General features: G+C 39.6%; 1 protein-coding gene across 1 annotated transcript in view; it reads right to left on the reverse strand.

The window, feature by feature from the left end:
- EBF1 (EBF transcription factor 1) overlaps window positions 1–26243 on the reverse strand; it is a 392957-nt gene that overhangs the window by 79886 nt on the left and 286828 nt on the right. The window contains 1 exon segment of the mRNA XM_036848092.1: window positions 17448–17581. Coding sequence (XP_036703987.1) covers window positions 17448–17581 — 134 coding nt within the window.

Genomic DNA, 26243 nt, shown 5'->3' on the forward strand with positions numbered 1-26243 from the left:
AACTTAGTAGTTAGAAATGCCTATCCTCTTCCATAGAATGTGTGGACCCTTAGTTTATTTGCGGGAAATACATAGAAGATACTTCAGTAATATCGTGCTTATGTGGAACCCCTGGAGACTGAGCTCTCCATGGCTAAGTTTTTCAGACGGCTAAGGGTTTATCCATAAAAGCACAAAAAATATTTAAGATTTTGACCTTCTCATACTGAAATTCTTCCAAAATGCATTATATGTTTTCTAAAGTTAGCAAAGTATATATAATTTAATTTAGCCTTGATAAATCAAGATTTTCGTTTGGAACACCCCTTCTTATATCTTGTATCAAAGCTCTATTTATCTTAGATCTATATATCTTCTATAATACAGAAAAGCCCTAAGTGACCACTGAGGTATGAGGGGCTATTTTCCCCTGCACTAAATGGCCCTGGATACCTATGAGTTTTAAATTATTTCTATTTTATTCATTTTTTTTTGGTCTTTTTTCCTCCTGGTGTCCTTTGCACCTTCTATACTGCTCTTCTAATCTTTAAGCATCGAAATCAGGAAATCAAGTTTACTATTGTATAGAGAATAGGAGAAGAAAAGAGGCTCTGGAGAGCAGTAAAAGATGATCTTCCAAAATCAAGTGCATGTTTAATCTCAACTGATCAGACAGTGTTTTTGCAATGCTGGGATTAACACCTGCTGAGTACCTAGGTTATCTACTACATTGCCGAGGATTTTACTTGCAAACACTAATTTGGTCAGATGTGTTTTACTTGCAAACACTAACTTTCGTCACTAATTTGGTCAAAATCGTAAGTATTTTTATCCCTTTTTTTCAGATGTGAAAACAGAATCATAAATTGTTAAACTGTTTGCACAAATCACCCTCGTTAGAGCAAATAAGAGCAAAAAAGTGACCCCAATGCAGTTCAAAAAATGACAGGAACAAATTCTTCCTATCTAACCATAAAAAAGAAATTGTTTATATTCATACCTTTAAACTTTTTAAAGGTAGTATCAAACTCAAAATTTTCAGATCCAAAGACTGTGTGTGTGTGTTAATCTACATGCTATATCCATTTTTCTTTTACTGCCTGGTCCTTGGCTATGTTTTTGATGGTGGAAGTTGCCATATAGTTATATTCCAAATAAGTGGTATGCTTCTATCTTAGGAGTTACTTGGACTGTAGAGTAACATTAATTCACGATATTTAGGAGAACTTTCAGCCAGTTACAAAACACTTCACCTGCCCTCCCTTTTCTCAGGGGAAATACATTTTAAAAGATGGAAAGATATCAGCAGACAATTGAGACATCTTTTTAAGCATAAGAACTTATTACCTATGAGTTGCTACACTAAGGAACAAAATTCATGGGCCTTACAAATTGATTAGATATGACTGCAAAGAAACCACTAAGAGAGTGGGGTGTTGGCATAAAGTACTAGGCTCAGGAAATTGAAACAAATTTTCATTTACAATTTTATTTTCAGTTTTAATCAATCACTCTAACTAAAGCAGAGATTCATTCTTGAAATAACTATCCTTCGCAAATGAGGTAGAATATGAATCATCATTAGAGAGTGAATTTGTTGATGTTTTCCTTGCTGTGGATGTTAGTCTGGGAACAGGCTCTAGCACTGACACGTGATACTGATGGCTTACAGAAGGAAAAACTTGTATCTAACTTCTGTCAGTTGAAAGCAGAGGCTAAATTACTAATCACTCAAAGAATTACAGTATTTATTACGGGAAGGAATGCTAGTAATCATTTAAAACTAACACTCTCATTTCATTAGCGAAGGACACAAAAGTCCAGAAAAGTCTAGTGGCTGCAAAAATTGACCCAACATCTTAGGGAAAAGACAGGGTCTAGATTTGGAAGTCTAGAACTCAAGACCCACCTCCAAACCCCTCCCCCCATCTCAGGATAAATTTCCCACATTGTTCCAACCTGGCTAAACTAAGGCAGCCCCTCTAAGTTACAGAAGGAGGAAGGGCTCTAGTAAGTCTAAATTTTCCGAACTTCCGTCATTGGAATACCGCTTTCTTAGTTTTGCCATATCTATAAACCACTTGTACAATTATGTACTTAAAAATTTTTCATTGGTTACCTTTTTGTTTAAAGTAACTTATTTTAAAAGGAAGCTATATTATTATCGCAACTGGTATCCCCTGCCAGAATAAGAAGGAACTGTGGGTGGTAATCTTAAAGTTAATATGATGTTAGATCCTAGCTAGATAATGTTGACAACCTGCGTGGGTTTATTGAAAAGGGAGTTGAGCTAGTGCTGGACGTTACAGACTTGTTTGCCCCAAATGAGACTTTGTCCCTTAACATAAATCAGAAGGATTAAAAGAGAAATAAAAGGAAACTCACTTTCTCAGGATATGATTCAGTTCTACTTAATGTCTGTGTCGAATCCAATATGGTCTCCTGTACAACCAGGGGGCACGTACCCCACACTTTGGGAAATTCTATTCTAAGTGATTAGAGAACAGATTCACTCTTTTGACTTAACTTCCTTAAATCACAAACCAAACGAGCTAAAAATAAATATTCTTCTGAAACCCTGTAGCATCTGACACTACTTTCTTCCTTTTTGGAAGTCTACACTTTCTTCACTTCTGTGACACTAATTATGAGACCTAAGACTTGCAGAGCATCTGATGGTTTATCAAAGCGCTTTCACATTCACTCTTTTAAAACCCATCCTTATGGGATATGTATTCCAGATGAGAAAAGTTGAGGGTCAAGCAAGTTAACTAACATTATTTGAAACAGTAGAAGAAAACCCATCTCTTAGGCCTGTAAATAAGTGTTTTCCAGGGCTCCTCTCTTATTCATTGGCTCCTGTTCTCTTCATGTGCCAACTATTTCTTTCTGCCAACTTGTTAACTGTAGAAATTTCACAAGTCTTGTTCTAGATCTTCTTCTTTTTCACTCGCCTGACATTTCTTGAATTCACTCATTGGCTCAACCACCTCACCTAAACTGACTTCCAAATCTACACCTGTAGCTTTGATCTCTTTGGCCAAGCACCACATTTTTATGAACAACAGAGTAACAGAATCTCCCTGAACATGTCTTATTGCCACCTCAATCTCAACAGGGCCCAAGATAAATTTATCATCTTCCTACCTATAAATGTATTTCTTGCTCCTGTGTTCCCTCTCTCAGTTAAGGGAACACTCTCCTTTGAATCACCCAAAATAGAAAACTTAGGATCATCTTACTTTTTTTCTCCCTTCAACTTTTCTTTTAGTCATGTTGATTTTACCCTCCACTGAATTCCACTGGCCCCTTGCCTGCCTTCTTTATGCTGTTCAGGTTGTCACCATTTCTTACTCAGATGACTGCAATATTATAACTGCCTTCTAAATGGTCTCTCTCTACTTCTACCTTCTCCACCAGAATTATCTTCTTCAAATCAACCTCACCACGTCATGCCCCGACTCAAAACCTCACCTGCCCCCTTTGTGTATGGTATATAGTCCAGACTCCTTGGCATGGTAGGCAGGTGCTCTAAGGCCTGACAGCTGATCACCCTTGCTATTCACCCTCCCCACTCTGCCCTTCCACACTCTGAAGGCCATGTGGATACATGAAAACACCACGGCCTTGCCTAACATCTTTTCTTTGTTCATGCCATTTCTTGCCTAAACTTTCCCCTACTGATATTCTTCTTGTTCTTTAAGACCCTCACCAGATGCTCTCTCTTCCAATAAGTTTTACCTGATCCACAGTTACACGCACCTTTGTAAGAATTTATATAATTATGGAATGTATACTACAGAACTTAGCATCCTATTTTACTTTGTGCCATAAAGATTTTCTTACACATCTTTTTCCCATTAGATGGTCCCTAAGATCAGCTACAGGGTCTAATTCATATCTGTATCCTCTAAAGTATTTAACTGAATGCCTTACATACAGGATATTTCCAAAATATTTCTGAAATAAATACTTGTGTAAATTAGACCAGAATTCCACTAGATGTTTGATTGCATTAAGCAAGCAATCCCTATCCATAAGAACCCACTATCCTTAACCTGATAATATTTAACCCTCATTCCCTAAGTTGCTCTTAAAATTAATTATCCAACTGGCCCAGAACTCAGGTCCCTGCATGAGACTACTGCTCAGATATCATCTAAGTGGTAAAAAAGAAGATGTCTAAAGGTCTGGGACTCATTCCAGTGAGAAGGGATAAGGCGAAACAAAGAAAAAAATGGTTAAGCAATACTAAAAAGTGGGCCACAAAGGATCAATGCTCCAACAGCAGTGTTTATTTCTAGACTGATGACATTAGATGTGATACATCTTCTGTCTCTCCTGATTCTTCCTCGTGTTTGTGTGTGTGTGTGTGTGTGTGTGTGTGTGTGTACTTCTGTGTTTATTTGTGTGTGTGAGAGAGTATGCATGTGCTTGCACAGGAAATAATAATCATATAAATAATTCTGGAATAAATAAATTCATACATTTACAGGTATTACTTTTATTATGAGAAAAATATTACTAAAATCAAAAGTAGAATACTATCAGTTTTGTGCAATATGTATCGCATGTGATTATATAAGAATTAGATATATATTTGCATGGAAGAAAGACCAAAAGGAAAATCATCAAAGTGTCAAGAGAAGTTACCACTAGATGGTAAAGTTACGGGTAATTATATTTTCCTCTGCTTACCTCCCTGAATTTTCAGGCTTCTCAACAATCAGAATGCATTAATATTATAATCAGAAGCAATCATTTTTAAGTGTGGTATCACAATGAAAGAAACACACATGGTCTCTGCAAGGCCCCAGAAGAGGCTGCCAGCACACCGAGGACCTGCCGGCGACAGCAATTTTGCTCCCTCCGAGCTGCCTGTGTGAGCATTTTCTCTTCTCCAGACTCAGAGCACAAGAGCAGAAGAGTCCCGAGTGGTCGGCCAGGCGAGGCACGCTTGCTGTGGCCTCTGGGTACAAAGTGAAGCTGCTGTGACCGTGAGAGACAGGATGCAGACATGGGGGGCGGTGGGTGAGGCCTGTCCTTGACAGAGTGGGAAACAGGAAAGAGGAACGACTCCCTCTGTGGGTGCACAGAGAATCATGAAAGATGCATAAGGTTGGAAGCAAAACCCCAAAGAGGCAGTCTGCAAAGCCTGGGAGTCCAGAAGAGGGGCACGGGAGAGAATAATTCTCCAAGCGGTTTTTATAAAAGTCTCTAGCAGGATCAAAAGTGTGACCCACATGGTGGGTGAATGCGAGTACCTAGTATTTTAAAATATTAATGGAGACATGTTGGAGAATTCTGGGGGAAAACGACAAGTCTTGGGAATCACCTTCTTCTCTGAGAGCCAGTAGCACTTACTATCTGTATCCCTGTAGCTCACACTAAATGGATGGTGGTGATGACCTTGATGGTGACTTCAGCAGCAGTGACTTTTCATTGTCTTCTTACTATGTGCCACGTACTGTGAGAAACTCCTTCAGTGATTTCTGTCCTATAGTATTAGGGACAGGCAAGGGTAGTAGCTGGTTCACAGATGTGAAAAATGAATTTCAGGAAAGTTAAGAAAAATGACCAGGGAACCGATAAGAAGCATCAAGTCTACCTGACTGATGACCACCATTATACAACCACAGCTGTCCCTCCCTACTACTGTTTACTGTTTTTCCATAATTCCTGGCACTTGTACTTTTCATCCTACCTCCACTGTTAACTGGGTGGAATGGGTCCTCAGCCTCTCCTGCATTCAAAAATGTTCTGGGAACACAGCAGGTCCTCAAAATAACCTTTCTCATTGGTGAGAGGCTGGTTGAGAATTATGTCCCAGCAAAACAAAAAAGCAATTCCAAGATAAGCCTTTACGCACGTTTTCCAACCGATGGAACTATATGAAATAAATGCAATTTGAAGTTCCATGCCACAAAGCCAAAAAAATAACTGGGATTACTAGAAAGCGCACCAGTGATTTTTCATTACCACCCTTAGGACTTAATATTTTAGCCTTAATCACTTTCAACACTAAAAAGTAAAAACAAAACAAAAAACTCCAAAACAAGCAAAGACTTAAAGAGAAGGGGTAAAAGGAAGGAAAAGTTAAAGTTTCTTCTGTGGAAAAAAAAATAACAGCTATGACTAGAAAAAAGGCTAAAGTGGGCACTGGTACAGTGGTTTTTAGGTATTACCCCTCCCAGAGTCTGGGTTCTAAGGTACACTGGCCCATTCACCCAGTGTCACCCTCTGTGCCTCACTTTACCATCTTATCCTGCACCAGCTCCTGCTCTGTGGGAGTACAGACAATAATGTTAAATATGCTTTGTGTTTGGGTAGAGCTTCTCTAGGGACCCTCAAGCACTTTCCAGATTAATTTTTAAATTTATGTATTAATAATTCTCACAGCATTCTCCCTCCTCCTCAATTAGGATAATAATATCCATCTCTTTTGAGATAGGCAGGGGGTGCTGAGTGATGGACATAAAACAGACACTTAAATAAGGAAACTATAACATAAAAGCATAATTAAAGCTTCAAAACCAAATCGACTAAGGAGCTTTAAAGAGACACCACAGTGATGGTGACCACACAAGAAAACTTATTTTCCTTCCACTCCGGGGCATTCATCTTTCTGTAGTTAAACATGGTGTTTAAAAAATATTATTTTCTGGAGTTCTTAAAGAAAGCTGAAATATGATCAGTGTATATTCTTGGGGACTGTGCTGGCTCTACCTACATATTTTGTCTCTATTCCCCCGAAGTGGATACAACATAAGTCAGGGGATGCCAGCTCTTCTCTCTCAGTGTATTCTGGTTTGTTCCCTAATCAGGGTTCTCTGGGTTTCGTAACCCAGATTTTTTTCATTCCCAAGAATTGCCTGTCTCAAAGGCAGTATATGATTTCTCAGGGAACGTGAGAGAAAGCGCGTGGAAGCATTTACTGTTTCACAAACATTCTGGTTTCCTTTTGTCCTTTCAAGAAAATAACAAAACCAATGTTTAGCAAAATATGTTGGGTCACATGAATTCCCAAAGATAAACTTTATGTATGAATGTCAGAGGAGACTTTTGAAACCAAAGTCCCAGGAATTGAGTTAAAAGGGGATTTAAAATCTACGTTTTAACAGTCAGGAGTATCTCCTAACACTGTCTGAAATATCTCTCACATAGGTATTGACATAGACACAGATACATAGAAGAGAGATATAGATCTATTTTCCTATTGATTGCCTGCATCCCCCAACTAGAATATAAGCCCCATGAGGATACGAACTTGCTCTTTCTTGTTTTCACTACTCTGTTTCCAGTTTTAAGAGTGCCTGGGAACTAGCAGACATTCAATAAATACTTACTGAACATTGAATGAGTAAATACCGTGACATCATTAACCACCACTAATAATTAGGATAAAGATTCAATAACGTCCCTTATGAATCTACCAAAAAGATATCATCAGTACCACCCCATTCAAAAAATCTTTTTACTAAAGAAAAAAAATTATTTTAACTTTGCCCCCACAGACTTCCTGGTAGCCTCATTAAACATTCACCAAAATATACTACCCAATTCTTCTGACCGAGAAACTAGCCAGGTCCCTAAATCAATGCAGTTAATTGTACAAAACAAAACAGCAATAAGATCATCTTTCCAAATAACAGATCGGGGAGAAAAAGGCTAAAATAAATACATTATGCTTCAACTACCTTTGGTTTTGTGGGTTGATTGATTTATTTATTTTTCGGTAATTTATTTTTTAAATAAACTTTCTCCACCTCTCTTCCCAGGATGTAAATCTTGTGCCAATTGGGCACCATTAAAGACTGGATCCCATCCTGACCATCTGGGAGCTGGAAAAGCACTGGTGAGTTCCTGAGGTCCAGAGTATTCCAGACGGAGAGGACTGGACACCAGTAACACCAGCCCCTGTGGTTTGAAACTGCACAATGGGCTCTTTCTCGAGGCTTGTTTTTCTACATTCAGTCAAGAAGGAATATCATTCCCTAGTTGGGCCTGGCTTAGGGTCCTGGGTTGCTGCTTTGTTTGTTTGAAAATTAAAATATAAAAGAAAAAGGAAGGCCAGATACATTTTTGGAAGGGGCTGCATGTCATCAAAGCCGGTGGTTTGCAGGGCAGAATCCTTGCCTGCAAAGATTAGGAATTAGGAAGAAAAACGTAAGAATCAAAAGGTAGACTAGCTGGGAATGAATTCACCTTTCACCAAAAAGTCTTTTAGGTTCTTCCGGAGCTCTAAGAAAAGGATATCAAAGCTGTAAGATGCGAAACAGTGACTCATTCTCACATTCTTCAGTGGTATAGTTCCTATTTGCATCCTATCTACAGTGATCCTTGCGCATATACTCAGTAACTCCTGATTTAACACATCCCTCCAGGAAGTGAGTTCTGCCGAAAACTGAAGCCAACCCCCTTTAAATACCCTGCCACCACAACTGCTTTCACTGAATTCTTTCGAGGATGCATTACACACATCATGCTGTTTCAGACAGAAGATATTGAATATAATTGCCATCTCTTTCTTGACTACTCAGGGCCACTGTCATTATGAACAGCCATTAACATGCTGCGCAGTAATATAGTTCTTCATCTGCTTTTTAGGTTTTCCTTTCCTTCCCTTGACATTAAGCTGTCACTTCTGCTGTCACTGAGCCTGCTTCTAACAACCCGCCTCTAGTTTGCTCCTTCTAATTTGCTATGACCTGGGAAAACAGATAACATAGTTGGTTTAAAATTACTGTTCTGGTTACCTCAAAGTCTGTTATTTTATATATTTACTTTTTTTTTTTTTTTTTTGGCTCACTTCTGGTTTCATGTTGAATTTTGGAGAGTTGCGGTGACTAGGACACTCTTCTCTGGATAAATGAGCTTTCACTACCTTCTTTTTAGATGGTTAAAAAAAAAAGATGGCTCTGGAGTCAGAAAGATTTTGGTTCAAGCCCAAGTTTTGCAAACTACCAGCTGTGGGACTTTTGGAAAGTCACTCAACCTCTCTGGCCTTCAATTTCATTGTCTGGGAAGGGGGAAGGGCTAGTTATCTAACTAGTGTTATTAAAGGATTTATTGAATTAACGCCTATAATGAGTTTAGGAGAAGGCCTCACTGGTATCAATCACTTAAAAAGTGTTAGTTTTATTACTACTTAATCCTCACCATAACCAACAGATTTACACTAAGGTATTTATGTGCATCCTTACTGCACTATAAATATATCTAAATATAAACTACCTAATTATACATGCATTAACAAAAACTAAACTGCAGTCTATCTGGTACTGACACTATGAAGCAGCACTGAATATAACAGTTGCTAAAAAGTAGCATTTGTTTGATTGAATGAATGAATGAAAGGAGAAGCAGTGTCATTCAACACTATTTTGTATAAATTAATGCCTCTGAAGTGTAAGGCTCTGTGCTAGACTCCGTAGACTAAGCTGAATTCAGCATGGATCCTGCCTTCAAGGGAGAGGGCAGCCCCTTATGTCACAATAATCAAAGATAGAAAGTGATAAGAACATAAGATGGTACAGATAAGGCCATTAGGAATTTAGAAAGAGAAAATATTCAATATCTAGAGCTGTGAGGGAAGATTTCACAGACAAAAATGATTTTTTTCCAGATCGTAAAGGGCGGAAGGATGTGGGCACAGAAAGGATGGAAAAGCATTGTGGAAGGAGGAATGGCATAAACAAGACAAGAGCGCAGAGGTGAAAAAATCACTGCAGGCATAAAGAGCCGCATCTTTATCCAATCACTCATTGTGACTGGAGCAGAAGTTAAGAAGAATGGTGGGTAAGGATGTTGGAAAGAAAGGTCAGAGGCTTACGGGGCTGTGCTTGAATCCCAGACTACGGAGTTATGGCTTTAGGAAAGAGGAAGCCAGTAAGGTTGCATAAGGAGAAAGGCTTTAGGTCAGATCATCAGGGAGCCATTCCAGCAATCAGCATTGAGCACATGGATGAAATGAGCACAACACTATATAAATATTGACTTTCTTCATTAAAGTCACATGACTGCAGCCAGCTGTGAATTCTGTCTGTGATTCATGTTAAAATTAGAAACACATCACACTTCTGTGGTTTATCCGTTTTCAAGTTATAGGCACATATGTGTACCTCCCAAATGCACTGTAAATAAATAGCTGAAAATGTCAACCTAAAGGCGCTTTTAACTAACCCATAATTATCAACATAGAGGATAGACTTAAAGTGCCTTAGTCATTAAAAATAACAATATAGACTAGCGGATTTTAAAGCATAAGGTGAGCATGGTTGTAACTATGTATATTAAAAAGCCCATTAGACTATTTTTAATCTGTTTTTTAAATACGCTGGCTCATTTAGAAATCATTCCCTGTGAAATAACTTGGACTTGAAAGGTATTCTTCAAAGTCATATTCAAAGTTTGATGCAAGTGATTCAGACTACTCCTTTAATTCTTTACAAATGAAGTTTAAAATTTTGCATTAAGCATCTTCCTCCTAATAGATGATCAATAAGTACAGGTTGAATAAAGACTTGGCAACTTATGTATTTAGGAAAAAGTAGGCAATTAGGAATTATTTAAAACCCGTGCATGTAATAAACTTTGAATTAAACTTATACCTGTAAGCTTCAATATAGGTAAAGTGGATGACACAGCTATTTACATTGTACCCTATTTATATTAACAATTCTTGAAAGAGAAGATATTTGACACGATGTCTTTCTCCACCTTTCTTAATTTTTTTTGATTTTAGTGGAATTGTATCTCATATAAATGTGTTATACATAATAGTCGTTAGAGTTGTGATGCTATTATGTATAAAACTTGGAAGGGTTTGGTAAATATAAGGAAGTATGTTAAAAAACTAGGGAAATGTCACGAGAAATCCTGGTACAAGAGAAAGCTGAATGGGGAGTGAGGTTGGTGTCTGGAGAGCTGGGCTAAAATCCCAGCACTAACTAGCTAAGGCATTCTCAGGACAAGTCACTGCACCGGCGGGCGCTGGAACCTCTTTCTCCTCACTTTCAAAATAAAACAGCTGCAGTTGATGACTGGAAATGCTCCTCAAAGCCCTCAAAATTTTGTGACTCTACATGTGGTTCAGTAAAAATCAAGGCCGGATATAAGGCCTGGGAAACTCACAGTGGGAGCATGTATGAGTTGTAGTCATTCATTTTTTGATGTCACAGAGGAGCAAATACTATTTTTTTTTTCTTAATTTACAGTCCTTCCTCTGAGCTATGTGCACAAATGAGAATAGAAAGTAGATATGGAAAGGAAGAAGGGAAGAAATCAATAACTGCATTTCAAACCTTATTTTCCGACTTCTGGATTCAAGCAGCAAAATTGCTTCTCAGCCCCACAAACTGCCATTTACCTGACTATGGTCACCTATAGGTTTCCCAAACAGTGGCTTCTTTTGCCTTCTGCCTGTCTCTGGGAATGCAGTTGAAGAAAACATTCATCTGGATGAAAAAGACAGTGTATGGCCCCTGAATGAGGCTCACTGGTTCATACAGTAATGTAACTCTGGCTTCTCCCATTTGAGCTAAGTGGTCCTGGCAATCTTTAAATATAGCTGTCCTACAAAATCACATGGTATCTAATGTCAAGTGTGCACGAACTAAAACCAGATGCAAAATATGAGAGAAATTCTATTCAGAGCCTTGCAGTATTAAACAATAATGGCTCCAAACATTGCTGGTCTAATCTGAATAATACTCTGCAAATATTTCAGATTTTCCTACATCTACCCCAGCCCAATCACTTCATAATTGGGTTTCATGACTTTACTTCATTAACATGAAATCTAAATATACTTCAGCCATTATCAGTATGTCTTCCTGTAAAGTGATCCCTGAAAAAAAAGGTTCTGTGGTCACAAAGTTTGGGACATGCTGCATACTATGTCTTAGATAGTCAAAGTGCATATAAGTACCTCGAAAGCTCTAGGACAGGACCAGTGGAATTTGTCTGACTCAACATTTCCCACATTTACTGGGAAAAACCTCCCACCCCCATCTGCCATGGGGTGCCTATTAAAATCCCAAAGAACTGGTATATTCCACAGAACTATCTGGAAGATGCATTAGAGCAACATTGTGGTATAAGTCTCAGGTGTAGATCAGATACCAGAATCTGCAGTGTAGAGAGTGAAAATATGGACTGAAGAGATATCAATAGGGAGATCCAGTTTGGGGGCTAGTTAAATCATTTTGATGAAGTTCAAAATAAACATGATGTTGTATACTGCAAGTGTGTTCTAAAAGTGAAGAACAATAGTGGAAGAAGTTACTTCCCACCCATCCTCACTCCCACACTTCTTACTGTTGGGGGATTTTCAAGGGAGTGAATTCTAGATAAAAGGAATGACTAGAATTGTAGCTGGTTTCCAAGAGGATTTGGTCTAAGACCCTCATTTTCAGATGTTGAGATGGAGGTCCAGTGACCAACAATGACTAAAATGTAGGTGCTCTGACTGGACAATGGAAGGACCATAATTACTCTCTGGCTCCTAGCCCACTGCTACCCCGTGAAATCTAAATCCTTTCTTGGACGGTTGTCCTCCATTCCCGCCACCCTCTGCTCCCTGCCAATCCCACCACTGGACATTTTTTTACAGGCAGCTTAAACACCATAAGCTGTATAAATTCTCTCAGATATTTCAGTGACTAATTAAAAGGATTGTGAGAGCCTAAAATGTCCAGCACAGAGATCCACCTGGACATAATAGAAACCTGATTGGTTATTTGAACAGTCTACCTCTGACTACACTACCCTCTCTGCCTTCTAGAACCTTGCCTGGAATTGTAAACCACAAATTTAACTCTAGATTGCATGAATATATTATGTAACTCTCTAATTTGCTACATGAGAACAAGCTATCTCTCTAAATAATATACCAGATCCCACAAAGCCTAACTTTAATCACGGATAGCACCTACCCCAGTGCTCGACACCAGCTGGTAAGCCAACCAGTACTCATTGTTTAGAAATTAGAGGAATTCAGAAGGAGATATTAAAATAACAATTAGCTCTACAAACCAGTAGCAGGAGCCCCTCGCCCCTCCAAATCACAGGTTGGTAGAAAAGCAAAAGCAATGAAGTACATGTGTATTCAAGAAAAAAACTCAACCCACATTAAACATTAGCACACATCAATCCTGTTGGTTTCTCTGGGTTTATATATAAAACACTACAAAGATTTTTTTTTTAAGTCTTCTGGTGTAAGACATGACAAGGAGTACAAGAGTATCAGGAAAATAATTTGCTTTGTAAAAAGAGAGGAGAAAGGGCAAGAAGCAATAAGGAAGAGTAACAAAGATGGCAAACCAAATTCACAGGAAAGCCCTGTGGCTCACCCCAAACTTGGGAGCTCACAGAAGGCAGCCCTGAGTTAGGAGCAGGAGAGTGCCACCTTTCTTTTTCCCAACTGGGGGCAATCAGTGAGCTAAAATGAACTACTCACTTGCAAAAGATTGGGTTGGTAGGGGAAGGGCACAGATGAGGGTAAATTAAGCCAGCCCTATTTTCTCTGGCTCTTTTTTAAACTTCTTTAGCTAAAAAAAGTCTCAAATAATAGCATCAGTTGCTAATCTAAAATGTTGCCTCCTTGTCCTGGCCCACCAGCCTGCTTCCTGCATGCTTTGAGCTACAGAGTGAAGAAATTGAGAAGAGATAAAAGGCTACTTAAAATGAAAAGTACTAGATCTCAGAGGTGGCATAACCTCAAGAGAAAATGTGGCCAGGGACAAAGAATTTGGATAGACTGGGGTCCTACTCTAGAGAAGAGGCCCAGACAGGTTAACTGTCTTAAATATACAAGTAACTTAGTCATTCATATAGAAAAAGAAGAGGCTGTCTTCTGCCTCTAACACAAAGCATATACCCTTTATAAGGGTAAATTCTTCCTAAAAGCCAACGGCTCCACCCACAAATTTACACAGCTAGAAAATGAAGGGACCGCTCTTCTGATTCTCTACATGACAAGTCTAGCTTACTTTGGGAGGTGATAGTAACTGTTAAGATACCATCAAGTAAAAGACATCAGTGGCAATTCCACCCTGGTCTGATATGGTAAAACCCTAGGGTAAAAATTTTGGCATAGGCTAAATCGTGGACGGTTAAAAAGGTGAGCCCTGGATTTGGACTGTCTGGGTTCACATCGCATCTCCACCAGTTGATAACTGAACAGCTTATTTAACTTCCCCAAGCTCAGTTTCCCGCTTAGTAAAATGAGAACAGCATGCTATACATGCTACACATGCGAGCTGTCACCAGGTTCACATGAGAGCCATGGCAAACACTTAGCATAGTACCTGGCAGGAACTAAGTGCTCAATGAATGTTAGCTAATATTAGTCATACTCTACTTTCACAGATATCTTCTCTTAATATTCACAGTTACCAAGTTCTGATTCTATCCAGTGGAAGCCTGGAGAAATGGCCCCCAATTGCTTTGGGCCCTACCAAAATAAAAGACACTAAATTTAATTTTGACTAAAAACAACAGTCATAGTTACTACTACTGTTGCTATTACTACTCCTACTACTGTACCACCTGGATTACTGTGCATGTCTTCTTTTCCTCTCTTCTTCCTGTCCTTCCTCACTCTCAAGATTCTACCTATTTGCTCTCTCATTAACTTGGGCTTGTATTTCCTTCGTAAAAACAGACATTGTGGTTCAAATCCCATCTCTAGCCCTATCTGTCGTTGTGATGGTGGGTCTCTGACCCTCTCTGACACTTGGTTTACTTATATGTATCTAACATGGGGCTATAATGAGAATCAAATAAAATAATACCCGTAAAGTGCCTACGCATGAAAACCCTTAGTAAATGTGAGCTACTTCTCAATTTCTCATCAGTATACAATGGATTTGGGGATTTGGAGCAGTACCAGATTCTCTCCCTGCACTAAAAAAGAGAGAACACCATATCTGTCAAATAGCCTGGGTGAAAATCTAAATTTATAAATAGTTTAGAATATTTACAAAAAGTTCACCTCTGCAAGACTCATTTTCCCAAATGTCAGGACCATCATGATGATAACAGGCCAAATTAAAGTCCTCCATCCAGACGCCCAACTGCTAATGCTGCAGGGGATTTATTTATTTTAAAAGAATATCAGCTAAAACGTTTTGGGAAACTACATAGTGGGCTTTCACCAGGAAAGAGTCATAGCTGATTTATGATAGATCCACGAAGGAGAGCAGTTTGGGAGGAGGAGGTGGGCAAAGAAGAGCATGCGCCCTCCAACCCTCACCTCCCAGCTGGACCCCCCAGATCCATCACGAGGGGCTTCTGGTACACTCAAGGCAGGGGTAGTGGAGGGACACATGAGGGAGGAGGACAAAGGTATCACCTCAGTGGATTTTCCTTTTCATGACTTGCGTTGATTTTTTTATATGGAAACAGATCCCTTAAAGCAATTTAGATAAATCTAAGGTAGAATTTAACCACCCTTACGTGTTCCCCAAAAAGGGCAAGAAAGTGGGGGAACTGAGAGGAAACTGGGGGACCTTGACAAGGTGGAGGGAAAAATTAACAATTTCCTGATATGCTGAAGTCCTTTATTCCACATCCAACGTGGTGCACCTGGTCTAAGACAGGCACGAGGTTGTAAAGGGAGTGTCACACTAACCCCACTTATTCTCAGGGGTCAAGAATATGGCTGACTCTGAGCCCCACTTCTCAGGCCTCACTGTGACTGCTATGACCTGGATAAAAAGTTCATATTCTATTTATTCTTCCCCTCTTCTCAAGGTCCAGGACAAGCAAAAGAATGAGGGGTAGGAAGGGATGAAGACACAGCCCATGGGACCTGGGAATGGCTATCCTCGTGAGCACTGCTGTCTCCAGCAGCGAGGAAGAAACATATGCCATGTACATGATGCTTCTAATGTTACAACCCAATGTTTCCAGCAAAGAATGGGGTGCAGTCAGCCAGGGGAATTCAGTCCACCTCCAGACCTGGGCTGTTCTAATTTGGACAACAATGAGTTTGGTGGACTGAGAAGTCCATCTCTGATTCAGCTTTAAGGGAGCTTTGATTCTCTGGCCAAGAGCATGCCGCTTGTTGGATGCATGGGAAAGACAAAGGTAGTGGCAGAACGGGCTGGCAAGGGGCTTGCTGGAGTGGCTTACTGGCAGTGAGGTGTGCACATAGAAGGCTTAAAAGGAAGGGCAGCCTCTGCTTTGGAAAGATAAATGTACTCAACTGTCACAGTCTTAACTTTCTGCTTATCTCTGTGGCCCCTCCAAAGAGAAAACACAATCAAAACATCTGGATGGGCTAAACAGTGGTGTCATGGGAGGACAACCAGGAATGGAAATAGAAACTCTAGCTCCAGAGTTCTAGCTCCAATTCTGCTACTGACTCCTTTGTGTGGCCACATACCTATCACTCACACTCCATGGGCTCTGGGTGGCTGCTTTGGGGTGATGTAATTACATATGTCTAAGTCTCAGTATGCTTATCAAGAAAAGATACACGTTAAGAGTATTTACCTTGTGGTGTAGAGGGAAGATTAAGATGATCTATGTCAAGAACTCAGCACAGTGTCCAGAATATAGTAAGTCTCAATAAAGTTTAGCCATTCTATGAGCACTTGTAAAGTGTGTGAGATAAGTGAGCTCAATGGTCTCTTGCAGCTCTAACCTTGTTTTTACTCTAAACTTTGGGGAGATGAAAGAAAAGGGGCTCTGGGCATGCTGGCTAAGAAATCGAGGCTCAGAATTTAGAAAGCAAAGGCAAGTTTGCCATGGCTTCTAAGGAATGGTGATACTTATGTTTTGTAATTTGAGCTAATGTTGATTATTGCCAGACAAGTCAACTTGCAGGTTAAAATAATGATCACAGTGCTTGGAAAGTACTGCAAAAATAGAGCATAGTCATTTTCATATGGTTAAAGTCCCACAGTGAGATGCCTGGGAGGTATAAACTCCTAGGGCTGGAAAGAGCCCTGGGTTCTTCTAGGTTCCCCCGGCAAACCGCTCACTCTCTGATGAAGAGTCACTGAATAAGTCAAGAACCACCTACACCTGGATTATTACTGTCACATGAATGGTGATCCTTGAAGATGGTCCTACAATAGACTCCATCTACAAATGTTCACAGATTACTACCTTGTTACAGCTTGAACAGGGCTTTGCCTATATATTTTGTGACTTTGCATCTCGTTTCCAATTCCCAATACATAATAGGACCTCCACACTGTGGCTAGCCCATGAGGACAAATGACAAAACAGAAGCTCTCCTGGTGCTGATGGGCCAGTGGATGGAAGTCATTCCAGTAGAAAGTGATGCCTCCTGGTAAACCCAACCCATCTTTCCCAGTTTCCAGAGTTCTGTAGACCGGAGCTGGCCCACCCAGACTGCCATCTCTAAATTCTACACACTCTCTTAGAAATGCAAGTGTAGACAGTCTCCTCAACTAGACCAAGCTATTAGATATTAATGTTCAGACAACACCTACCTCACTCCAGACCAGCATGGTACCGAATATGACCTGTAACCCATCAAAGAAATTGTCCCCTATGATGATCACAGTCGCACCTCCCGTCGTCCATCCTTCACTCGGGCTGATGGCTTTGATACAGGGAGTAGCTGCTTTTCAACACACATGAAAAAGAGAAGGAGTCGGCTGTTAGAACCAAACTTTAATGATGGGAGACTTGAGGAAAAGAAAAAAAAAAAAAAATCTTTTATCTTTTCACGAACGGAAAGTCCCTCAAGATCTCAGCATTTCCTAGTCACATTAGGACCTGAAACCTCAGGGTGCAATTTCAGCTTTTAAAAGCATGCTTTTCATTGTTTCTATTAAGATACATATATGTTACCCAAATCTTTTTCAAACCTGAAATCTTATGCAATAAAATGTAGAAGCAAAATTTAATTTATGAAATGCTAAGGATTTTTTTTAAATGGGTGATGTTTTAAAATACACTGGAAACCTCATAGAATTGCTTCATAATTAAATACATCTCCTGAAAAGAAAGCTCATAGATTTTTTAGATAAACATTGCTGTTTGATGGGAAGGGAAGAAACAGAGGAGGCTGGAGCAGAACATCATTCTTGTTCCATGCCTTCTGTCTGTACCACTAACAGAGCAATATTCCTGAATAAAAGTCACTAAGTTTTTTTCAATAAATGTCATGGATCCCATTTTATAGATGCAAAGTATGCAGGTCACTCAGGGTGAATTATGTAACCAAATAGCTGAGTCAGGGCTGAACCACAGAAAGTCCCATGACCTTTGCTTTGTTGTCATTCCCAGGCATAAAACCCAAGAACTGGCTTTTTCAAAACTTCCTATCTCCTTTCTTTCCATTATAAATGGCCCTTGGAGATGGGAAATAATTTGCAAATACTGTGATTCCAAACAGACTAGAGGTGGTTTGCCTGATGAGCATGGCGTGCTTTCAACAGAATTACTAGGCAAAAATGAAATCTGTCAGAGAGTACTTTTGTACCACTGAGGATTTTTAACTCCACAATGTCATGCTGCTGTTTTCATGATCACTTTTATGAAAAGGAACAAAGCAAAATTCTAAAGCAAAGGAGATATTGTCTAAGGAGAGAAAATGAGACCCTCCTCTTTAATAAAATGTTTGTTAAGTACCTCAGACTGACTTTCCAAGTACTGAAGCCAATGAGAGCACCAGTTAATTTTAACAGGAAGAAACTGGCAAAAAATTGTTGGACTTTGTCAAATTTGGCAAAATGTCATGCTTTAACTTTTGCAAGAAGAAAAGAAAATATGAAGCCCAGCCCGCTGGAACCATTGCTCACGTGCCACCACACAAACAAGCAGAATGGGTTTGATTTTGAGTCAAATTTATCTTATAAAATTGCACAGAGAAATTTGGAAATATCCAAACTAAACATTTCATGTTGGCTGAACTCACAGCAATGCATTTACAACTAAACTGGCAGTTCAGATGTCTTTTCTCTCCCCCACTTCTCCTAAAAACAAAATAATTAATCAAGGAAATGTAAATGATTCATGGCTTGAAAATGCTTGTTCAATTTTTGACACATATAAAGGTTGTGATCAATGTTCCACAGGCATAGGACATTTTTGTAAAATCTTCCTTTAAAAGTAACCACGTTTAAATGCATGATTGAGTACTCCTAAACTAATGATAGAATATGATACATGATTCCAAGCACTTTATAAGAGAAATAACTACATTTAACAACTATATAAAATTCTTAAATATAAGCAGTTTGGAAACATTCTAGTTAATGTCTCAAAATCTTAATTCTTAATTTCTAACTCAGTATAAGTACTTAGTTGCTAGAGTGGAGTAGAAAAGGTATTACTATATCCCCGGATACTTCTGAGAAGAATAGAATATTGGTTTAACTGAACTGGTCTTGAAAGAGTCCTGCCTGATGGCAAAGTGTGGAATCCAACGGTATCATTAAACGCTGACCCTGAGACTGCCCTCATAAACCACAAAATAATCTTGGTGTTTATTATCTGTATTAGCTTTGGGATTTCTTCTAATTTTTTAAATTTTATTTTTTAATCACACAAGCATGTTCCTTTAGTTAAGTATGGACTCCTCCAGGCTTTCTCATCGTTGCACAAAAGGAGACACAAGGGCGTATTGGTTTATCTTTGACAGACTCTCCTATTGTAAAGAAGTTATAATAACATGGTCAAGAACTGCCAATTTTATACTTGACCCCAGCTCTCTTTTTTCCATTTGTTATTTGTAGGATATAGAAGGCATGTAAGTACATATATGTATAGATGTGTGTGTATGTGTTCAAACATTTCCTAAGGAAAGTGATAATGTTTTCAACCATCCAGAAAAAAAAGGTACATGTCAACTAGTTAGAGGTAAATGAGCATCAGGTTTCAAGAGGAAAACTGGTGAGGAAACAACATACGATACCATCTTCTTAGCTTTGGGGGAGGAAAAAAAAGCCCTGGAGGAAGTACTAAAGGAAAAGAGTGGCACCCGTGGATCCATCCTACCTCTATGCTCAACGCAATCCACTATCCCTGCTTAGGGACTAAGTGCCATTCTCAGAACAAGTCAGTCGGGCAGCGCTTTCTAAGTTGAGACCTCAAAGGGTTCCAAAGGTGCTCCTATACCTCTGTGTCATAGCAGTCTTGAGGGGAAGCTCTGTGGCACTCCCCCATTGCGAAGGTTGGAAAATATGTAAAGGAATCATGGGCTGACCCACTGAGAGAGAGGGGTGAGGAAGGGATGTTACTGGCATTTAGTACCTGGAAGTCAAGGATGCTAAGTTTTCATGCATGAGACAGTCCCGCAAATGAAGAACCCTATAATGTCAATAATGCAGGGTAGAAAACACTGTGACTAGCTAAATGAATCAGGCTCAAGAGCAGCTGTTAAGAACTCACAAATCCATACAGGCCAAGGCAAGAAACACAAATGAATACAGCAGCTCAGGGTCTCAGAATAAGCATGAGATGGATGGCTGCTGACACTGAATTGGGGAAGCTCCAGCCACTGGTATCCCCACCCAGACGCAGTCCCATTGTGATCTGGTCTTCTGATCTTTCTAAGGAAGCCAGGAACCCAGATTTTTTCGTGAAATTTCCCAATCTTTAAATGCTGGCAGCTAATTCAATATATTTTTTTAATGTGTAGGCTAAACAAAATGTTTATGGACTTAAATTTAACTCATCGGCTGCCATCTTACATTTTTACCCTAGTCACAAACAAATCTGCCAGACTAAAAGCAGCCCAGGAAGTACTTGCAAACGTGCCTAAAATAACAAGTACCCAAATGTTCACTGCAGTATCGACAGTGAACAGTTTAAGAGTCTAGGTGCCCCCAATAAGGGAGTGATTAAATAAATTATAGTACATCCATACCAGAGGATATGTGGAGTGTCATTAGAATGGACGAAAAAAATTTTCTATAAACTGACATGGAAAGATGTCAAAATATGTCAGTAAGTAAAACAAAAATCAATTTGTAGCCTGATGAATAGTGTGATTCTGTTAATTTTAAAAATGATATCTATTAGCCTATATGCATGAGCGTGTGTAGGTATGTGTGAACAGGTATGACAGACAAAAGTCTGGAAGGATGTACACGAACTGTCCCCAGTGGGTCCGTATGCAAAAGGAAGGTGACCAGAGAAAGGAGACTATTAAATTCTACTCTATAGATAGCTGTATGGTTTGAATTTTTCCAGTGAGCACATACTAAGGTAATACATTTTAATTAAAAAAATAACAGCAGAGCGTTTAATTCTGTGCAAGATAAAGTTTATACGTTTTAGAGCAAATTGATACTAATTTTTTTTTTTTAAGCTCAGATGTGCTGAGTAACAGACCCTGAGCCTCCCCTTCCATCTTCTCTTTGGGTATGTTTTCTCTGAGAAAGCTCAGAGAATACCTGCAACGACTTGTTTTTCTTTCATTCAGGATATCCAGAGAGATGCAGAGGGAAGATAGTTTATAATAGTCACGGTGGATGTGTTCGGTGAAATCTGAAGGTGAAAAGACTCATGAAAGAGTTCAATCCAGCCCAGGAGTGTAATAATCAATACAATTCTATCTCCAAGGAAATATTATGGAATGGGGGAGAGGAGTGGATTTGAATACAAAACCACTTTTACCGGCCAAATCTTGATTTAATTAATGAAAGAGTCTTTCTTCCTCACCAATGAATTTTCACACTCTGGGTCTCCACAAGGACAGTAAGCCAATTCCTCGTTCTAAATCTCATTAAAAATAAAAGTTTGGGTGTTTTTTTCTCTTTTGTTTTTTTTAAACCTCTCCTCCCACTCACAACAGCCACCCAAGTAAAGGAGATTTTTCCTTCCTTCAAACTATGACAATAACATGATTATACCACCACAGTTTAGCATAATGGCTCTGAAATGCTCGTGGCACGTTGCAGAGTTAAAGTGGAAAATTATTAGGTAGCTCTTCTTTGTTATAATAATGATCACTCACAATAAAAGCTCTTCTCCCAAAGGTACTGCAAGGCGCAAAATGCTAATTCTGAAGATTATGTGTGCGCTTTTATTAAATATTACTATGCCCTGCCTGTTTGAGGGCTTCTCTGCTCTGATTGTTTTATGAGTACCATGTTAATGTCATTCCCATCTTGCTAGCAGCAGGCACACATTTTAGCGTTTGTATGAGAGTTGATCAAAGGCCACGTGCTGGGGGAATTGCTGAGAAAACACGGACAAGCGATAAAAATCTAACAGATTAATTGGTTTAAATTTCATTTCAGGGTGTTGAACTTTGGCTCGGAACTCTAATACTACACCGTGAGTCAGGGCCTAATTACCAGATTTCCAATTTGCTTCTGAACAATGGTTGCGGTGAGAAGGAAAAGAGAGGGTAGAATGAGGAAAAAAAAAAAGAAAGAAAGAAATCGTTCAGGCTCCAGTACATATTTAACAACTAATGTTCTGTGTGCAGACAATTGCACCAGGGGACATTTGCTATCACCTGCTCTACTTCCAGAGCGTTTATATTTCCTTCCAATAGCCACGGACGGCAGAAAAAATCGCGGATGGCCTCAGCAGTTTGAAATTTTCTGATTTATACAATCAGTATTACAAGATTCGAATGCCTGCTCACCCACATGGAAGTATCAGGCTTTTTATTAGCGAGGTGAATTTATAAACTGGAATCGCCCCTCAGCCTCGAAAAGCAATGATCTATTTCATTGATAGAAAGCCAGGGCCCGGAGAACCATGTTTACCTCGGGGTTTATGGGGGGCCTTGGGAATAAGGGTTAATTGAGCTCAGAGCTGCCTGCCCATTGAGGTGAATTAGTGGTGTGTGCAGCTATCAACAGGGTCCTGGGGCTGCTCTTACTTTTGCCTCTGAAATCTCTTTGTACTGTGATCAATACCTCACTTGTTTGGGATAGCTGTATAGATGACCCCGGTGCAGCATTTACCATCTCTTATCCCCAAAATGAGGCTTTTGTGACAGTCGATGTCCCATGACGGAAGCCTCACTAGAGATGTGTTGTTTGGCTCTTTTCTCCATCCCTGTATTTAAATACCATGGGGAAACAACGCTCAATCAGTTGGTAAAAGGTACAAATTTAGAAATGCTTTAATCCCACTCCAAATCTCAAAATAAAGTTCCACTGAAGTGGAGGTAATGTTATTTTCCATTTCCTTTGTATATGGTATATGGAAAAAAAAATGGAAACCCTCCTTTTCCAGCATTCTGTTAACCAGAACTCTCTACTACTGATGAACATTTCTACAGAGCAGATACTGATGCTTACAGTGAAGGTGAAGATGCCAGCACCAGCCCTTAATGGCTTCTGAGTAAAGACAGAAAGATGCGATTATGTTAAGTTGATTTTAACATTCAGGGTATTATAGCATCTGAAAATGGGCCAGGGCTCCAGCTTTTCAAGTTCCACATCTACCACCCAGTGCGACCTTGAAGCAGTCACTTACCCTCTCTCTGAATCACCCACTCTAAGCAGTAGTGGTACCCACCTCACAGACTCCTGGCAAAATGCAGAAAGTGCCTGCTTGGGTATTGCTGTTTTACTATGTTCCATGCACATAGGACGCTAGTTGCTATAATGACAATTACTGTCATCATCAGTTCCCCACTAACCAGAGTTTATTTACTAGAATACACCATAGTCTCACCATCGCAGATTACGAGGCGTACTGTAAAACTTCCCTAGGATTTCCAACCCAGTGACTTGCTAACATAGCTAAGCTTACTGAGGAGGTGGATTTGGCATCAGTAATTACAAAGTAGAATTTTTTTTTTAAGGCTCTCATTAGCCTGGAATGAATATTAATGGCCATCTTTTCAGAAATGAGGATATAACTTTAATGTTATTGCCCCAAATTCTTGAGGACTTGGCAGAGAAATGTTGCGAAACCCATGAGCTCAGCTCATTTCTATGGGACACCTGTGACCTCATAAAATCTCAGGCCTTTCTCCCTTGCATCTACTTGATTTTGGTAAGGTTGTGCTTGGGAGCAAGCCTGTTTCAGAGATGGATGGGGACACAAAGTACCCCCACTTGGACTCAGTGCACAGTTACCTGCCCTTCCTGTTTAATTGGAACTATTATTTTTGCTGGGCTTTTCTAAAGTGAAATGATGATCTTCCTGACTGCTCACAGCTCATCAGCAGCAACACCTGCATTCTTTGATCCTGACATCCAGTAGCTGCTGGCCAGGGAGGAGGGCAAACAGAGGGTTTGACCCTCCTGGGAAACCTGGCCCTGTGTATTTTCACCATGTACAGGAAGTGAATCTATTCTGGGTTCACCCACCCTCCAACTGGAAGCCTTAGAACCAGTAGCAGTTATAATGCCTGACCTGAACCCTAGCACCAGAGGGTGCAAACTTCACTTTCAGAATGTTAACCTCACCACAGACTCCTAGTCAACTATTAAACAGATAAACAAATTTGACAGTTTCCTCACTCAAGATGGAACAGTCTTTGTAACACTTATGCTCTTACTGTAACTTTACTAACCAGATTTATTTCTGCCTTCCTTTATTTTCTTTAGTAATTGCTTTATGCAGTTAAGCATTTTATTGTTTATTAGGGTTTTTATTTGGGTTGGTTTTGTTATTGGTCTGCATTTATTGCCCCATCCACTAGCATATCTAGATATTACTTGGCAAAGAATCACATATTATATATGCAAAAGAGCCTCCCTCCTTCTCTCCCCGCACCCCCTGTGTGTATGTGTGTTTGTGTGTGATGGTGTGTTTGTCACTCTGAAGAGAACTGTAACCCATGATATAGATATTTCTCAACACCAGATGCAATTAAATCTATTAAATATTAAATGAGGAGTTCAAGAATTTCAAGTGTTTTTCATCCTTTATTCCAAAGTGACTTCATTTGGCAAGAAAGCCCTTTGCTTTGACATTAATGGCTCTCTCAGAAAACAAGCGAAGGAAAAATTCATAGCTGCTCCATGGAAACATGGATCTAATATCCATCTACATCAAGGCAGAGTTAACCCAGTGGGGCTGTCTAGGTGTATCTAAACTTAGCAGAATACCTAAGTTCCAAACTATGCCATTTGCTAAATACAGAGCAAGTCCAAATCATATCTACTTCCTATTTATTTTGCAGATTTCTTATTCTGTTCTGAATTAGCAAAATTCCTCAACAATCAGTGGACATAGATCTGAACAAGGGAAGGACAGAAATCCTGGTACAGAAATCCTGGGGCAACAATCGTAATCCGAACATTCCAGGACAAGCACTTTGGGATTTCTGAGTTTGTCTATTTGTGATCCAGAACTTTGTGCAGGTTCACTACACAGGGTGATTTAACAATTTAACAGTGAAAAATCTTGACATTTTGATGTACCTGTAACTTCTAAATTGCACTTGAAAGACTTGTTGAAGGTTTTTTGATTTAATGACACACAACACAGCATTGTTTCATAATATGCAAAAATTGTTTGTTAAAAACACTTCAGGAGGGCTTCCCTGGTGGCGCAGTGGTTAAGAATCCACCTGCCTATGCAGGGGACACGGTTCGAGCTCTGGTCCGGGAAGATCCCACATGCCGCGGAGCAACTGAGACCGTGTGCCACAACTACTGAGCCTGCGCTCTAGAGTGCGCGAGCCACAACTACTGAAGCCTGCGCGCCTAGAGCCCGTGCTCCACAACAAAGAGAAGCCACCGCAATGAGAAGCCCACGCACCGCGACGAAGAGTAGCCCCTGCTCGCCGCAACTAGAGAAAGCCCGCGCACAGCAACGAACACCCAACGCAGCCAAAAATAAACAAACAAACAAATAAATAAACAAAAACACTTCTTGAGCTCAGAATTTTATAACTCAAAGAGGTGAGAATGTACTGCTTTCCACCTCAAGTTTGATCTGTCAAATCCAAAATTAAAATGTACAATATATTAATCCTAGAGCAGCTCACAGCAAATAATGCCATCAGTTTTTTTTTTCTTTTTCTGGTTCTATGACTGTCCCCCACCCCTTTGCAAAGCAACAGAGAAAAATTATCATGGAGGGTGGGAGAATCCTCAAAATGAATATTCATGGATCCAATTGTGATATTTGTGCAACAATAGTAATTCATTTGTCTCTGATTATACAGCAGGTAAATAACTCTTTCTCCTGATGAGAACTTTTACTCATTGCACAAAATTATTTTTAGCCCAATTCTCCTGATATTCCTGTTATAAGACAAGTTCTAGATATGAAGTCAGGGAAGAAATGGAAATGAAAATCACTTTCCAAAAAAGGACACCCAATATTGATGAAAAGAGTAGAGAACACGATTT

Source organism: Balaenoptera musculus, chromosome 3, assembly GCF_009873245.2.
Source record: "Balaenoptera musculus isolate JJ_BM4_2016_0621 chromosome 3, mBalMus1.pri.v3, whole genome shotgun sequence".
NCBI classification, from domain to species: domain Eukaryota; kingdom Metazoa; phylum Chordata; class Mammalia; order Artiodactyla; family Balaenopteridae; genus Balaenoptera; species Balaenoptera musculus.